The 18,124-nt window shown below is 32.7% G+C and overlaps 2 protein-coding genes across 4 annotated transcripts; one reads left to right on the top strand and one right to left on the bottom strand.

Moving 5' to 3' along the window:
* The first annotated feature begins 1,845 nt into the window (after positions 1–1,845).
* Positions 1,846–8,196, top strand: LOC111309306 (putative E3 ubiquitin-protein ligase RING1a). Its single transcript, XM_089752153.1, has 11 exons — positions 1,846–2,095; positions 2,209–2,251; positions 3,597–3,699; positions 5,102–5,166; positions 5,395–5,400; positions 5,500–5,626; positions 5,758–5,799; positions 6,300–6,833; positions 7,055–7,117; positions 7,604–7,789; positions 7,889–8,196. Exons 1-10 carry the CDS (start codon positions 1,846–1,848, stop codon positions 7,730–7,732), a joined length of 1,362 nt encoding a protein of 453 aa, XP_089608279.1. The 3' UTR covers positions 7,733–7,789; positions 7,889–8,196.
* LOC111309305 (protein TPX2-like) lies at positions 8,059–13,629 on the bottom strand. Of its 3 annotated transcripts, XM_089750512.1 has the most exons (20): positions 13,195–13,501; positions 11,912–11,997; positions 11,687–11,824; positions 11,550–11,611; positions 11,163–11,445; positions 10,957–11,070; positions 10,761–10,868; positions 10,477–10,629; positions 10,277–10,339; positions 10,092–10,172; positions 9,833–9,988; positions 9,615–9,746; positions 9,421–9,498; positions 9,211–9,330; positions 8,955–9,121; positions 8,767–8,875; positions 8,621–8,680; positions 8,431–8,525; positions 8,185–8,340; positions 8,059–8,125 (listed from the first exon to the last, which is right to left on the bottom strand). In XM_089750512.1, exons 1-19 carry the CDS (start codon positions 13,346–13,348, stop codon positions 8,217–8,219), a joined length of 2,283 nt encoding a protein of 760 aa, XP_089606638.1. In that variant the 5' UTR covers positions 13,349–13,501; the 3' UTR covers positions 8,059–8,125; positions 8,185–8,216. The 3 variants fall into 3 exon arrangements, with proteins under 3 accessions (XP_089606638.1, XP_022764096.2, XP_089606643.1); XM_022908361.2 differs by having other exon boundaries at positions 8,065–8,340; positions 13,195–13,629; XM_089750517.1 differs by having other exon boundaries at positions 8,108–8,331.
* Positions 13,630–18,124: the final 4,495 nt, after the last annotated feature.

Below are 18,124 nucleotides of genomic sequence, written 5' to 3'. Positions count from 1 at the left end.
ATAAAATTGTATAGTATTCAATAATATTGCTTATACAGTTTTTAAGAATCTCAGCATTTATATATTGATCAAATATGATGATTCTTTTATCACCCTTTGCAAAATCAAGAAATAAAATATTTAGTTAGAATCTCATAAAATTTTATTTTTTTCTAAAATTGAAATAGTAAAAGTAATTTTTTATTAATTTTAAAATTTATGATTTTTTAATAATAATTTTTTATTATACTAATTTATAAATAACTTTAATAAAAAAAATTTTTGTAATTTTTTTATAAATTTTCACTTTTTCACTTTTGAAAATGCATTTTTGAGAAGCTAAACTTCTTGGAAATGTTAGATATTCGAAAACTTGTAAAAATGTATTAAAATAATTCTATTTATAAAAAATTTTGAAAAAAAAAAGTGAAGTGTATTTAGAAAAAGAGGAATTCTAAATGCACCCCATTTAATGCTATATACACTCTATTTCTATATACATCTCAAATTTAAAATTCATTTTTTTATTTCTACTAAATACACCATACCCTAATTTTTCTATTTTTCATTCCCACCTTTTCTCTTTTCTTCTCTCTTTATTTCTTAAAATTGCTTGTCTCAGAAATAAATATCCAAGAAGCTTTGAAATTTCTCGAAAATATATATCCGATAAGTTTTAAGAATTCTCGGATATTCATTTCTGATTGAAGTTTTTCAAATATTCATTTTGAAAAGCCTCATATCTTCTATATCTAAGAAGCTCAATTTCACTTTTAATCAAAAACCTTAATCATACACGTATGAACATATTTATTAAATTATGTGTGCGAATGAAATTGAAATTAATATTATCAATATGCATTGAATAAACTAAAATTGTTTTCTTGGTTTTCTAGGCTCAAGACAAAAATATTTTTATTCCATGCATACTTGAGAACTTGGTTTCATCCATTTGCATTATGATCAAGTAAGAATGGATACATCAATGACTTGTGTGTGCATGCATACTAGTCTGAGCTTGAACACCCTATAAAACATTGTTACTGATAATGTCATCAATAGATTGACATATTTGATAATATCTAATTTTTCGGCTATTAGTCCTTACTGTTGAATTTACCAGTCTATTGATGATATTTTTTAGTGACTCAAAGATTAAAGATTTCGATTTTTCTGTTAACAAAAGTTTATAATTAAATATATATTTTAAAAAATTTATGTATTCTTGAAAACGAATTTTCAAAAATACATAATGACTATGGAAATTCATTTTAAGAAAGTAATATAAGTCTCGAAAATGAATTTTTGAAAGATGATTTTTGTTCTCGATAATCTATTTTTGAGAATTATGTTGCTTTCTCAAAAATAAAATTTTAAGAATACATTGTAATATTCAAAAATTTATATTCAAGAAATACATATGATTTTTAGGTGTATAATATTAAGTATATTTTTATCATTTACTAAAGATTCAAATTGACATTTGATATATGAATATTTTTGAAAAAAATTTTGAAGTGTATAAAAAAAATTTGGTGATCTATTTAAAAAGCTTCGTAGAAAAAAGTGGGTTGCATTTAGAAAAGGAAAAACGTTAGAACAAAATGACCAAAGTACCCATTTGAGAAGAAAAAAAATGAGAGAGAAGGCCGCCCTCGGAACCAACACGTGCTCTTTCAACAGGTGATCCTGAACTCTTAATTAATTAAATTAATATAAAATTATTAGAGCCTTTTTAGAAAAGAAAAAAAGGAAAAAAAGAAAAAGAGTTGTGAGCGGGCAGTCTCTGGGTTGTCGTCCTCCTATTCGGCGGAGTGTCTCTAGTAAAAATAAAGAAGGCGGAGAATCGAGAAAGCAAAGGCATCAATGCCAGCCCAGAAGCGGTCATTGTCACAGAATCTCGACGATGAAGAGTCCAGCCTTTATCACCAAAGCCACACCAAGCAATCTCGAGCCGAAGATGACCAACGCAAAGCTGAAGATAAGACAACGCAACTGGAAAAAGAACAAGAGCCAGAGCCAGAGCAAGAAGAACAACAACATCAGAAACGAGACCCCGATGACCAAAACCACCAAGTTCAATTCCAAGGCGACGACGAAGTTGACGATGAAGAAGGTGACATCCCTTTCTCTCTTTCACATAAATATTTTCATATATAGATCGATGCATAGGTGTAAACACGTGTTTTGAAGTTGATTTCGATTGTTGGACTTCTTTTTTTTTCTTAGATTCTGATGGAAGCCAATCTTCTACTTCTCAAGAGAAACCCGAGTACTCTTTTCTCTCTCTCTCTCTCTCTCTCTCTCTCTCTGTCAATCATTTCTTTTCGTTAATAAGTTTTGAATCCAGTTTAGCTTCATAATTTGCTTTGGCTCTGCTTTAATGAGTTGGGTTTGCTGAGATTTTATTATTATTATTATTATTATTATTATTATTATTATTATTATTTTAAACGAGCATTTTTTTCTTCTTTGGGTGGTTTTAGGTGTTGTAGAGAAAGGGATTTGCGTTTTATTTATTGGGTTTTATGTTATTCGCTAAATGGCATTGCGTTTTGTGATTTATTTCTTCGTCGTTTAGTCGATTGCATTTTGCATGTCAACGATCTGTGTCCTTTCCATGCTTGTAACAACATAAAGCTGGAAATTTCTGAAATTTGTTTGTGTTATTTTTTTTTAATTCTGTTTACCAACTTGTAAAATACTAGCTCGAAAACGCCTCCTATCATATTCTTCTACCATCCAAAATGTGCATGATTTATCATGTACAAATTCACTTTTATCTTTGGGTTCTTTTTTTTTCCCCTTCATTCATCGTGATTTTTGGAATTTCTTTAATATATGTGTTCAACTGGAGGTAATCTGATAAAACCTTAACGAGTCACTATGCTAACTTTGCTAAACACTCGGTCAGAGTCATGTATCGATACTAGGGCGGTGCCTCTGTGCCTCATCTTTTTAATTTTTCTTACTTCAATTAGTATCAACTCAGTAAAATTCTACCAATTTTATTGATTTGGTGCTGATGGGTCTGAGCAAGAAAGAAAGAGTGCAGACAATCTAGTGGGGTTTAAAAAAGTGGCTTTTCATTGTCTATTCTAGCCATTGAGAGGAACCAATTGTTGGGAACTAACTATAATGGAGTCTGTTATAGTGGAAAAGAGTGTTGTCTCATTTGCAAACCATAATATTTGGGCTATACTTTCAATAGAGGAACATGTGAGGGTTCTCATACTGAGTAGTTTTTGGGCTTGCTTGTATTTCTTTCTTCCTAATCTGTCCAGATTTACAAAAAATATAACAGCTGTATTCTTCCCTTTTCTTTATAGTCCTTCTTAGAATATAATAGTAAAGTGTGAGTTGGAACTTTGTGATTTCCTTGCCCATCATGGCATATTTACTTATATGATTGCTTGAAAACATTTATATTACCCTTTTAAAGTAGTCAAACCCAGCCCGTGCAAAGTCATGTATTTACATTGATGACAGCAAGATATGTATCTCTCTAGTGGCATGCTTGCTGTGATCTTCATGCATATGGACTGGGTTTTATATGTACCTTTTGTCTACAAATGACTTGATAGAAGTTCTTTTAACTTTTTATGCTTCTATTCCAGATTTGTCTTTGTAGAACTTCCAGAAATTCGTAAAGATGTTCAGTGTCCAATTTGTTTAGATAATATTTACTCCAATTTGCAATCGTTTGATACTTTTGTCCTGGTATTTCTATTGAATGTTTGTGACTAGGAGTTGAAATATATGTATTACAGTGGGTGTGATATATTTTTATGAACAAATCATATTTGGTTACATGCTATGTGGAGGTCAAACCCATCACCTTTTTCCAAGATTGAATCCCATTTGCATAAACCTTTATTTTGAGCATATGTTGTTTATTAAATTTGTCTTTGGAAAATCATATAAACCATTACAAGAACAAGGGGAGAATCAAGTGTCATGTGTTTAGTGCACATATTACATTATAAATTAATAAATTTTACACTATTAATTAATAAATTATGTCTTATTTACGTGATATTTAAGTATCACAGAGATGTTTCTTCCTTAAATGTTTAAGATTTATGTTGAATTTTACCAATTGCAATTTATAGTCATATTTTCTAATGGTGATATCTTCTTTAGTTGGTTTTTTTACAAATCAAATGATGTCTTCCTCTCTCTAGCTTGTGCTGAAGTCAAGATGAGGTTGTTTGTCTAATAGAAGATGAATTGTCAAAACAAAACAACTGTCTAATATGAATGTGTTCTATAATGGAATATAAAGTTTAATTGTACATAACTGACTTTCTAGACATAATTCTTTTAATTTAATTTCCAAATGGTGGATCCCACCTGTCCCTTTTCTTAGAATATCTTTGCTGAATACTCTATTGGGCATAATTTCTCATTTTGTTTTTCCTTGTGACTTTTGATTGAGTTGGAAAGTTATTTTCACTATTGCACTTAATGGTATTAGAAGATTTAGTTTAAATTTAATGAGTTAATAAAAAAATTTTTTACCCATGGGTGGTCAAGGACCCATAAATAATATAGGAAACCAAAGAGAAAGTTGTATATCTGGATGCTCCTCAAAAGATCTAAAGTTGAGAAGAGAGGAAAAAAAGATAAAGGAAAATTGCTGATTTTGGGGTGTCTGATTTTTCAGGTCATTTTGTAATGGATTAGGAGAAAGGGGTTTTGATGTTATATACATCTAAATTTTATAACATTGTTTTTAGTGAAATAGGAGGAAGGGATTACTTAAGAAATGCAGATAAGTTAGATAATGTGAGCATATGTTATTAAAACACATCAATTAGGGGGCTTTACAGGATATGTAAATTTTAGCTGGGAATGTTGAATAGTCATATTTTAGATGTATCATGTCCATAAAACAGAATTTAGTTAAATTTATATAAATATATAAGCATGTTTTCTCTGAAGAAAAAACCACAAAAGAGTAATATTGTAGTATTTGTATTAACAGATGTAACATGAACATGCTTATACTTTTTTTTTTTTTTTTATGGAGACACATGCTGGATAAAAAAATCTCTATATCTGATTGCATCAGGGTATGCTTGTTGGTCTACTTTTACTCTTGCTGGTCTGTTGTCGGCAGATATGCTATTGCATGAGGCTTTTATTAACAGTTATTGCTATTTGTATTAACAGTTATTGCTTGAGGTTTTTATGGTGCATTGCATTTTGTTAGCTAGCTCTAGGATTTGATCAGAAGGAAGCTCTCGTACCTGTGCTCAATTGATCTTGTTAACTCGCTCAGTTTTGCCTATTATCCACAATTGGACATAGATCTGGTAGAAGATACATTTTTTATTCTTTTCAGTGTGTACAGGAATCATAAAGAAAACAAGAACTGTAATGGAATGCCTGCACCGTTTTTGCAGGGATGTGACTGGGGTATGTTATAAATGGATTGTTATTAGCCGTTGTTTGGGTTAATTTTGTATATGTCTGGAAAGTTTATGATTAAAATTGCTTACTTGATTCTAATTGTAGGAACAATGAGTGTCCTGCTTGCCGTACACATTGTGCTAGCCGACATTCACTTTCTCTAAGAGACGATCCAAACTATGATGCCTTAATTACAGCCTTATATCCAGATATTGATAAGTATGAAGAGGAGGTATAAGTTCTTTTCTTTCTCTTCTTTCCGCCTGCTTAGTAGGTATTTTTTATTCATGTTGCTATCACAAAATTTCTTAGATCATGATCTTGCAATCAAAACAAATGCTGGTTTTGTGCATTTGGTCTCAGGAATTGGCTTTTCATGAAGAGGAAAGGACTTGCAATAAGCTGGTCAGATATATGTAGATTTGTTACTACATGCATTTATTTCTCACTGATCTACTTGCATTCATGGTTATGGTCAATCATCCAATATTCTAGATCTAGATAAGAGTTCTGGCAGTTAATTGTGGTGATTTGTGTTCGTATGCTTAGCTTAAAAGATGCAACCTGACATTCTTGATGCTACTTGTATTAGGTGCATTCATACAATTGTGTGATTATTTAAGCATGTATAACTGTCATTATTGCTATTGGTCTTTCTGACTTTGTGGTGGGACAAATTACCAAAATGGAAGAACTCTATTTCTTGTTTCATAGATGTGAGGTAACAAAACTTGCCCTAGACGTTAACCTGGCTAGACAGTTACATGATGATTGCTTGGTACCATTTTTTTTTTTCTCCTTTTCCATGCTTTGTTCTAAGAATATCATTGGACTGTATTGAAAGTTCAAGACTTTGACACATGCTGTGTTATTCCCAATGGTTGTTTCAATCTTTTGTTGTACAGATTCAAGCATCAATTGCCCAAATATTTCAGAGACAATCAGAAGCACTCGTTAAACGATGTAGTCTTGGTAAAGAGAGCACAGGTGCCTTTATGACTAGATCACAACACAATCATCGGAGTGCTCATCCATGTAGGAGACGGAACTCTCGAGGTGCTGAGCATCAAGGTTCTGAAGACAAGGAGGATGAAGATGATGATAACGAAGGCAAATATTCATCTTCTACTGAAGAGTGCTGCACAGAACTGAGGCAGAGAAGGTGCAAAAGACGGACTGGAATTTGGGTATTCCAGCCTTCTTCATCAGTGGTAAACTCAGATGGTGGATGTGTTGAAAATGATACAGAAGCATCTAGAGACAGCAGAGGAATTTCTCCTGGGCTTGTCTTGAATGTGGAAATGCTTGCTTGGGGAAGGGGTGGTGCTCGGAGTCACACTCGAAATGGAAATTCTGGCAATGGCAGTAGCAAGAGTTCACATGCTCGCTTAAACAGACTGGTAGAGTATTTTCGGAGTCTGGAGGAAAATGATGATGAGGTATGATACGATGATACTATTAGACTCTTTATTAGATTATGGTTTCTGATTAGGTAAACCACTGGTATTAAGGTGCCGCTATTGGCATAACTTTCACACGTCCTTATCTATTTCCACTTAAGTAATACTGTAGGATTCTTCTCTCAATGCTCTCTCTGCCCTCCCACCCCCCCTTTTTTTTTTTTGGTTTTTCCCTTTTATCCTTCCCCATTTGTATGCAGGTCCGCATATTCTTTGCATGCAGTTGGATGTTCATCTCAAGCTTATTTCAGTGGATGAACAAGGTACGTCAAGTTTGCAGCAACCCTACCTTTGTTGTCAGCCCAGTCTGTCAGTCAAGCAGCTATGCGAAGTGAGATTTCTTTCCCACCAGCTTAATACATAGACTCTCTTTGTAAAGCTGAAGGTAGATGCTAGGAAAATGACAATTTTTATGAGCTTTGACATTATCCAAATGCTGATTTGTATTAGTTGAATGGGAATAGTGCATTAATCTGCTTTCAGTTGACCCAAATCCAACCAGTTACCTAAATACATAGGGTTTGAATTGCTGTGCCCATATGGTTAAGTTATCAGGTTGACCTAAATTTCTGATGGGTCGATTCATGGATTTTCCAACTTAAAATATTATGGCTCCTTCCAACACCTTTTTTTTTTTTCCCTCTATCAAATAGGATCATCTTTTTTTTTTTTATAAATTATTTAGCCCTTAAGACTAAAAAACTTTTATTAGGATGCTTGTCTAAAATTATAGTGATTGTGTTGCACAGTACATTGCTCTCCAGACACCATTGCGAGCTGAAGTAGAAATATTAATGGTAAAAGGACAATACCATACTGATGACAACCGCACCAACCCAATTCCTTTGACCTCAGAGGACGCACTACAAAATTTGTAAGGTCAAGACACTTTGGCAGGGCTTAAGGTCAAGTGCAGCTCCGGAAGAAATCACTTGGTGAGTACATTTCTTGGCATTTGACACCAATGTTTCATGTAAAAACCATTTGTGTATAAATTAAAATCTGAATATCATTTTGTTTCATAATTGTTTCAGATTAGAGCATATCGGCAGAGGCAAACTGGCTAGCAACTTTGTGCTGATGTTGATTGTATGTAAAAAAAAAAAAATACACAGCGTGGGGAGGTCTGATGAAACCATTGTTTGAGTTGCCTTCTTGGATAATGGAGTTGATAATTTCGAGGATCTAGTAACAGTAGGAAATTTAGTTAAAAAACACGAGCATCTTTCCGCCTGCTTTGATTACGTGGAAGATCCGAAAGTAGGAAAAAAGGTGTACATTTTTTTTTTTGCTTTTTAACACTGAGATTCTACAAATGAGTTTGTTTCACAGGGGTTCAAAAGTTCTTGAACAAACTTAAAATCACCTCATAAGAGTGGCGGGACTGGAAGTTGCAGCAGTGAGCGAACAGATCATTTTCCCCCTTTCCTTTCTTTGAAGAACACGTAGATGTGGTGATTTGGATTTTGTTGTTTCCCTGGAAGACCTAGGGCAATATCATGCACAATTATATTGAGGATACTGGCCAAAAAGAGAATGAGGATGGTGGACAATGCCAAGATACTATTTTTCTTACTTTTGTGGACAAAAAGGATGGTCAAACTTGGGAAGAGGCCTAGCATGGGGAACCATTGTCCTTCTCAATTGCTTCAATGCTTTCTCTTCCTCTCTCTGCCAAATAAAGTTTACTTCAATTCCCACGACATGCTGGCCAACAACAAAATTGCCAACACACGCAGAGTTTAGGACATAGAATATGTGCATACCATTCTAGCAGCCTCACTCTCCTCTCTGAATCTCTTGTACATCATTTCTTTCTCTTTAATCTGTGCAAAAGATTCATTAACAAATATAATAATGCTTATCGAGTGGAAAATATAAACTTCACAAGATAAGAGAAACTAGAATTTACTTTTTGATCGAATTCTGCTCTATACACCGCTCTATGATCAACATGTAGATTGAATTCTTGTACTTTAGTCAGAGGCTTGCGAACTTTCTCTGGAACAGGAATTGGGCCCCTGCATGAAAAGGAAAGATTCAATATATTTCTTTCTAACTCTATGCAAATACAAATCGCGAATTGTGGATGAATCTTACTCTTTTAGAATTGGCTGGGCCTTGAAGATCCTCATCTCGGCCTCTTCTTTCTCTTTTTGCCGTCTTTCTTCCATCTCTCTTTGCATCTCCTCCTCATGCCTCACCAGACTCTCCAATTGGAAGGGTTCTGGTTTTGTACATTGCTTGGATTCCGGTTTTGGAGGAATCTGCATAACAATAATCACCATTAACCCGCATTCACTCTAGTTACGTCTAAGAAAAACATTAAAATGAAAGGAAATTAAACTTAGCATACCACAGGGTAGTCAGTGGTGTAAGGATATGGGTTAGCCTTGGGAACCCTGGCTCTTTCCTCTTCTAACTGCTTCTCTATAATTTCCATCACAAACTTCCTTTCTTTCACAGATCCTCTTTCCTAAAAGTCAGAACATTTGGGATTAATACAAATATACCTCTGTTCTGGTACGTTATACAATTCATGAACAGAATGAGAAAATAAATATACCTCTGCTTGGAGATGGAATGGAATGGGAATGGTGTTTCTTGGAGTTGGGTCATGGCTAGGTACTGACTTCAGAGAAAGCTGTAAAAGATGACAAACATGTAATTAGTAGTAGTAGAAGGTATAACTATCATACGTGCTATTTTTCATTTTACATTCTCAGATCGGTAGTAGAATAGGTTCATTTGTATACTTGCCTTGTCAAATAAATCAACAACGGCAGCTGCTGGTGGGATCCTCTCATTTGTTGCAAAATGGAATTCTTGAGGTATAGTTACTTGTTTCTTTGCATTACAGAAGATTCCCAATTCTCCTTTGCTCTCAAATATCTACACAAGGCAAAAAACTAGGGTTACCTTCTCAAGTAAACATTGTTGCTATGTACCAAGCAGAATTGAAATGATGGAGAGAGTACCTTTTTATACAATGGCCTTGCCTTAAATTTAGGTGCTTTTTCAAGTTCCTCCTGCTCAAGGTCAATAGAACTTTTGACTTTTGAAGGCCGTGCCCTCAGTGATGTTTGAAGTACAGGGGTTTTAGGTTCTGTGAGATGAGGTTTCCACTGATTATTCTGGTACAGGAAAAAAGTAAACCAAAAAGGAGGGAAAAGAGAGAGTAAGCAAGCTGTTTCCCAAAGAAAATGAATCAAATACATAGGATATAGTTCTCCAGACCTGACGAGATACTTCTGTTGAAGCTACTGAAGATGTCTCCGCATTCTTATTAGCTCTAGCCATTGTCTCAAAATGAAATTCCTGAAACAGAATAAATTTTTTAGTCCGATGGCAAGGATTCTCTTCATTTTCATCTCATAACACCCCACCACCTATAAAATATATATCCTTATAGCTTAATTTACCTGAAATTCTGGAAGCTTTGGAGTACTTCTTGGTAATGCAGGTAGTGCTGGAGCTTCAAAAATCTGCACCAGAGAAGAAAATAGAAAAACAAAAACTTATTCGAAAAATTTTACACAGTAAACAACAATGAAAGATCAATTTGCCTGATACACATAAAAAGGATAAAAGCTGGAAATCATAGATGGTATTAAGCAGCCACCTTCTTGTTCAATGGTCTTGCTTTGAACTTTGGAACTTTAGCCATCATTTCTTCCTCAAGCTCTGAGGTGCTCTTCACTCTAACTGAGCGCACTCTCTGTGCTGTTTCAAATTCAGGTTCTTTAGGGCTTGTCAATTTGAGTGTAGGCTTCATCTAGACATATGTAGCATCATCCTGATTAATTTGAAGGAATTTTGGGAAAGAAGAACGGAAACAAGGAAGTGCAAGAAATTAAGAAACCAAATTCATGTTGGAGCCTAAATGATGTGATTCTATTTATTTACATTTGACAGAGAACTGCTGGGAAGTGACAAATCCCTGGTACTTGATTGGAACTTTTTTATCATTTCTGCCATTGAAACAAATGGTGCTGCGGGTTCTCGAACATAAACCTTCAAGGGAAACAAAACAATTTTTAATATTAATTTGCATTTTTTAGTAAAAATATGCAATGAAGGAGCTTAGCACAGAGAAACAAACCTTCCTTTCCAATTTGTTAAAAGTTTTAGCAGTAGAAGAGCACAAGTTGGAACTACCACTGGTAAGACCAAGTTTTGACTTGTGGGGCAAGTTGTGGGGTTTTATGTTTAAGATCTGAGTATAGAAGGAAGAAAGAACAAGACGAAAATTCAGGTAGAAGTTTTAAAATAACAGTGAACATGCAAAAGGCAAGAGTGTATAGGCACCTGTCTAGATCTCCCTCCATCTAGTTTCTGACGTTTAATGGCTTGGTTTTCTAGAGACAAATTAGGTGTTCCAGCACTACCGTTCTTCGTCTTCAACATTGATGGATTCTGTAACAAACTAGCTATCTTTTTAGCTGTCTGATTCTTCTTGTCACTCACCAGTTTTTTTGGAGAATTCATCAATAGTTTAGAGGTGCAGCAAGCTTCAGTTTCTACTTGCACAGAAGATTTGCTTTTCTCTTTATCACCAGTTACATTTGAACGCGCCCTTTGAGTCAGGTCACTATCGAACAGAAATGAACCAAAAGACACAACATGAGAACCAAAGTATGAACATAATAGAACTCAAGTAGTGTTGACAAAATTTTCAAAACCCAAAGAACAAACCTTCCATTATCTTGAGCACTTACAGGCGCTGCTTTTTCCGTATCTTTATCATCATTAGCAACCTGCAACAAGTTAAAATCATGAGAAAACAGAAAGAATTAATCTGTAACAAGAATGGATAAAAATCCATTAATTACCTCAGTGACAATTTGATTGATTTCAACCTTTGCCTCGGAGGGTTTAACTTCTTCATTTACTTTATCTGGCACGAGCTCAGCTTGAGGCTTATCTTCTAAGTTGCAGTTAGGAGTTGTTGCATCTGATGATTCAGATGCCTGCAGCAATAATATATTCATCATGATCAATATGAATGAGAGAAACTACTTATAAGATATTGAAAAATAGTAGAAAGTAATTCCCACCTTCTGCATTTGATCTGCTTCACTAAAATTGCAGAGACTCTCTACATGGAAGGATCTATTACCATACCTGATTCTAACTATAAAAGCTGCATTATCAAAAAAACCAAAAGGAAATGAAAATCTCCAGTTTTCTCCTTGATAAAAAATTCAACAGTTTTGCTTTATAGCAGATAATATATAGGAACAGAATGTAACTTGATTAAATTTACACTTCAAATCCTTGAAAACTGACCTAATTCAAGTAAATATTTTGAGAAGAGCAAAAATAATTAGGTTATGCTTAATTCATACTCTCTCTATCTCATAAATAATGCCTTAAACTTTGACTTCATTTTATTTTAAATATATTGTTAATTAAAATATAAAAAAATACTTTTAAAAAATTTTGAATGAGGAAATTTTCACATATAATTTTAAAAAATAATTTAATAAAATATTTGAAAATATCAATGGTGGAAATTGATAAAATTTCAGGGAAAGGGTAAAAAAAATCCTCCAATAAAAATTCAATAATCATTTAAGCTCCTAAAATTTTATTACAATAAATCAAACCTGAAAATTTTTTTATTTCCGATCAGTTAAATTCTTAAACATCTATTTTCACTCCAATTAAGTCATCAATTTGACGAAAATTAGTGTTGATGATTAATCACTTTTCACCTAATAAAAACTCAATCGGTAAAAATAAATATTTAAGGGTTTAGTTAATTATAATAAAACAATATTATTGAATTTTTGGTCAATGGTTTTTTTTACCTTTTAACCAAAGTTAAAAACCAGATAAAAAAGGACATCAAACATTTGGAGGGATTATCGCTTTTCTTTTCTTTTTCCAATCATATATCTAAGTATTCCTGGATCAAACCATCGATCAATTGTGACCTATCGATTGGATGCTGAGAAAATGGGGGAAGATTGGGAAGAAACGTGGAGATACCATACTTTAATTATAAGATAAAAGTTTTCTCCTTTTCCCCTTAATCTTATGCAACTAGGAGAACCTAAAACCTTAGAATTTTGGAACACGATTCGGTAATAAACAGTTAAAATCAATCATGTTAAAAACGGAAACCATAAATTAGTAACCAAAACGCTTAAAAGAAACCCTAAAATTCCAAGAAAATCAAGCACCACCTACCAAAACGATTCAGTTACAGAGAAAAGAATGATTCAAAGAATATAATCTTTAAAGTATGAAGATTAGTTAATTCCGGTACTTTTACGGTTAAAAAATAGAAAGAAAAAAAAAAGAAATGTGAAGGAATACAGAGAAAGACACATACGAGAAGGGGCGTAGCTTAAAGCCGTTTCGAACCAAAGCTCGGCATTGCGCGTATCTTCGTCCGACTCTCCTTTCATGAAATCGAAGAAACGCGGCGCTAAAAACTCGTATAACTCGTCGATCATGGTTTCCGTTGGCTCACTTGATTCCTCCATCAGATGCGAAACAGAGAGATATGCTTTTTCTTTTTTTTTTGGGGGGGGGGGGGGGGAGAGGATGGGGGATCGGTAAGAGAGAAAGCAATTATCAGAAGGATCTGGATTTTCGGTTTAGAAATTTAGAACATCTGTTTTAGTGGCAAATGAAGCAGGGAGGAGGGGAAGTGCAACGGTCCATTTTTTTTTTCTTTTTTCGAATTTTAGGGAAGGTGTTCTAACGGTCAAGTTTGCGACAATCTGGTGCCTAAGATGAGGTGTTTTTCTAACGACTACTCCCCACGCTCTCTAGACCCCAAAGCCTACCGTTAAGAGGGTTCTTTTTGGAGAATTAATTGCATGTGCATTTGGCATTTCCTTCCTAAATGTACCTTTTACTTATATCAAATATTAATTGAAATAATTCTTTTTTTATAAGAAAATATTTTCATTAATCTATAATAACATCACTTAGAATTGGATAAAGATTTCTCCTAGACTAATGATCACAGAACGACACGAACAAAATCACATTAGGCTTTTAAAAAATAATTTTCACACTTTTAAGTATTTACTTAATAAAAAATTGATTGGTCAATGAAAAATAATTTACTGATTAACGAAAAATAAGATAATTTTTTAAAAATTATCTTACAGATTTGAAAAAAAAATTTTTTTAAAAAAAAGCCGTCTATGGATAGAACTGTTAATGATATTTTAATAATATTTTGATAATATTTTGGTAATATTTTAGATTGATGAATTATTCTAATAATATTACAGTAATATTCTAGATTGATTTGACATTAATTTGTAGAATATTAGATATTGATTTAGTTAATTATAAGAATTGATTTAGTTATTATTTCTATTGATTGTATTTTTTATTTTGTAATATTTTATCTCTATATAAATAGATTTTAAGCCTCATTGTAATATACAACTCATTACAATAAAGTTTTCATTATTTTCTCTTTTTTCATGGTATCAGAGCGATTTTATAGTTTATTCCAAATGTAAATCACCTTGAAATAACCAATATTTGTTTATTTTCATCCTTGGTTTTATTATTTTTTCTAAACTTCATTTTTTGCTTTCGCATTTCAATTTTTTGGGTTTCTCTTTCCATTTTCAAGATTCATATTTTATATCAATACTCATAACTTTCAAAATCTCTAATTTTTTAAGAGCTTAATGGCAGGAATTTAACAAGGAAATGTACAATCAATTTTCGTTATTCTTGATGGAAATAACTATAATAGATGGGCTATGGCTATGTGTAGTTATCTAAAGGGAATGAAATTATGGCTTATTGTTACTAGAGAATGCAAAGCACTAGAAAAAAAAGAAAAAAAATTCAGTGATAAATTTACAGATTGGTTAAAAGAATGGAAAAGTAAAAATCATCAAATTTTGATATAGTTCACCAACACTATTGTTTCTTCTATCAATGTACATTTGGGCGATTTGAACTTGCTAAAGATGCTTAGGATTTTTTTCCACACGATACAGCTCTACTACCTTTACTCATCGATATCATATTTTGACCACTTTATCTTGCCTTTGTAAAAAATCAGGTCAATTGATTAATGATTTTCATTCTAAAATGCAACATTTATGGGACATGCTTGAAAATTTTGAGTCAAAATTCAAAGATGAAAGTGATGCTGGTAATTTTATTACTTATCGATATCAAATTCTTTTTATTCAATTTCTAATGGCACTTCGAGATGAATTTGAGAATACTAAATTTTTATTTTTCTGTCAACATCTCTTACCAACTATGGATAATGCTCTTATGGAATTGATATTTGAGGAAACTTTGTTGGATATAAGTTGGACTCATAGTATTGATACTATTGTTATTGTTACTTCTTAGAAAAGTATTAGCTCTACTTTTCATAAGTTTTGTTCATGATATGAGGGACTAATCATTCCATTAAAAAATGTAGAGCTAAATATCATTATAACGGTAGTCTAATTCATGATCCTTGCACTAACAAGATTGTTACGATAACAATCACTGAACCAAACACTTTTGAGTCTTCTTTTAAGGCCATTATAATATTCACCACTGATCTTCAAACTTTGTTTAATCAAGTATTATTTTCATCTCATGTTCTTGCCATGTTTATTGCCACATCAGATAATGTTTGATTGTTTGATACTACTTATTAAAATTATATGACTGCTGACCCTTTTTTGTTCAAAAGCAAGATACTTATACCTAATGGTCCAATCATTAAAACAACAAATGGATTTATCTGAAAAGCTAGCCATATTAGTAATATTGAAACCTCAAAATTATGTATATTTGATACTTACCTTGTTCCTAATCTTGCCTTAAATTTACTTTTTATTGGCCAACTTGTGTCTTTGGTCTTGATTTGCAAATTTCATAATGATATGGTTGTATTGTGCAGGATTCTTAAATAGGTCAGAAAGTTGGGATAGGGCGTAAGGTTGGAACATTGTTTGAGTTTGAAACTTTGAAAATTTCACATTAACTGCCCATTGTTGCTACACCAACTCTTCAGTTTCTTTAGATTTATGACATTTTAGGCTAGGACATGCATCTATTTCTTGAATAAAGTCACTTGCTTCCACTGATGTCTTAGGTAATGTTTATCATGATATTTTTGATTGTTTATCTAGTCAACTTGGATAGCAAAGTGCTTTACCTTTTAATAAAAGTGATTCTATCCCATCTACTCCTTTTGATTTAGTCTATTTTGATATTTGGGATCCTACTCCCATACCAACCTTAGGAGATTCACGTTACTTTGTTATATTTATTAATGACTTCTTTCATTATACTTGGATATATTTATTCAAACAAAGAACTAAACTTTTATCCATTTTTTATGAATTCAATAACATAATACAAACTTAATTTTATAAAAAATAAAAATTTTCAAGTCTGACAATGCTGTTGAATATACAAAAATTGAGTTTCATAACTTGTTAAAGGATGATAAAACTCTTCCTTATAGGTATTACCCATATACTTTACAACAAAATGGTTGAGCAAAAAAAAATATCGTCATATTCTTAATACAGTTTATGCTTTTCTCATTTTCTCTTCCCTTTTTGAACATTTTTAGGGTGAAGCTACTCTACTACTATTTACACTATTAATAGTGTTCTCACACCAATATTAAGCATACGGTCTCCCTATGAGTGTCTATATAATAAAGTACCTTATTATCATTCTTTCAAAGTTTTTAGATATGCTTGCTTTGTTCCACTTCCTACTCATGAAAGGACTAAACTTGAATCTAGAGCTAGATTGTATTATTTTTTGGGTTATGGTATAGAACACAAAGGGTATAAGTGCTATGATCCAGTGTCTAAATGTCTTTGCATCTCAAGACACATAGTTTTTTAGAAACATAAAAAGTTAATTGTTGTGTTCTTGTTACATTCACTATGTTTTTCTCCATGTATTTTTATAGATTCATCTTTTGATTTTTCTTCAAATGAAGAGACTATTATAAGTACTTTTAATTCAAACAGTGATCTGTCTTTTTCCACTCTTACTATGTTTGATCTGATTGAGGCTGTTATTGATACAGTTATCCATTTCTCATACATATTGCTTTCACTTTGTCGTTCCACCCAGGTAAGGAACCCAACACTCAACTTCATGATTTTTACTGTTATTATGTTTTAGCCACGTGACATGAACCTTAAAATTTTTGTGAAGCTATTTCTAATCTTATTGGCAGCAAGCAATGATAAAGGAGCTTCAAGCTCTTGAAAAAACTTATACTTGGGATATCGTGAAATGACCTTCTGATAAGTCAAGAATTGATTATAAGTGGGTCACAAGATCAAGATTAGATCTAATGGGTCAGTGGAACATTTTTTGCTTAAGGATTTACATAAGAATATGGCATTGACTGTGAAGAGACTTTTTTCCCAGTTGTATGTCTCACATCTATTCGTTCATTATTAGCTATTATTGTAGCTAAAAAGTGGCCAACCTTTTAATTGGATGTTAAAAATACCTTCTTGAATGGTGATTTTACTTATGAAGTCTATATGAAACCACATCATGGTTCATTTGTACCTTTCAACATGGTTTGTTGTCTTTAACGTGCTCTATATGGTTTTAAGCAAGTCCTTAGAGCTTGGTTCTCGAAGTTTAGTACCACTGTTGCATAACTTGATTTTACATCTAGTAATCATGATTTTACCATTTTTACTCAAACTATTAAAAATGGTACTACTCTTCGCTTACTTTATGTGGATAACCTGATCATTACGGGTAATGACATAAATGGTATTCAAGATTTAAAGACTTTTCTTCATTCTAAGTTTGAGATGAAAAATCTTGGTCTTTTGAGTTATTTTTTAAGCCTTGAAGTCATCAGTGATTCTACCAGTTTACATTTGTCTCAAACAAAGTATGCTTCTGATCTTATTGCTCAAATATGTTTAATTGGTAGCAAGATTGCATCATCAACACTTGAACAGAACTTGAAACTTTCTCTTTCTGATGGTACACCACTTTTAGACCTTTCTTTGTATCGAACTCTGGTAAGTAGTCTCATATACTTGATAGTTACTCGTCTAGACATTGCTTATGTGTTTATCTGGTTAGTCAATTTTTATCTGCTCTTCGATCTACTAATTTTTTTATAGGTCATTTAGATCCTATGATATGTCAAGGGTACTGTGTTCCATGGTTTGCATTTTTCCTCTAGTTCCTCACTGGACTTTTATTGTTATTGTGATGCTGATTAGGCAGGAGATCCTACTGATCATCGTTCTACCACAGGCTATTGTTTCTTT

This window comes from Durio zibethinus, chromosome 2, assembly GCF_047325235.1.
Source record: "Durio zibethinus cultivar Kanyao isolate XHJ-2024 chromosome 2, ASM4732523v1, whole genome shotgun sequence".
Taxonomy (NCBI): Eukaryota; Viridiplantae; Streptophyta; class Magnoliopsida; order Malvales; family Malvaceae; genus Durio; species Durio zibethinus.
This window is presented reverse-complemented; position numbering and strand designations above follow the sequence as displayed.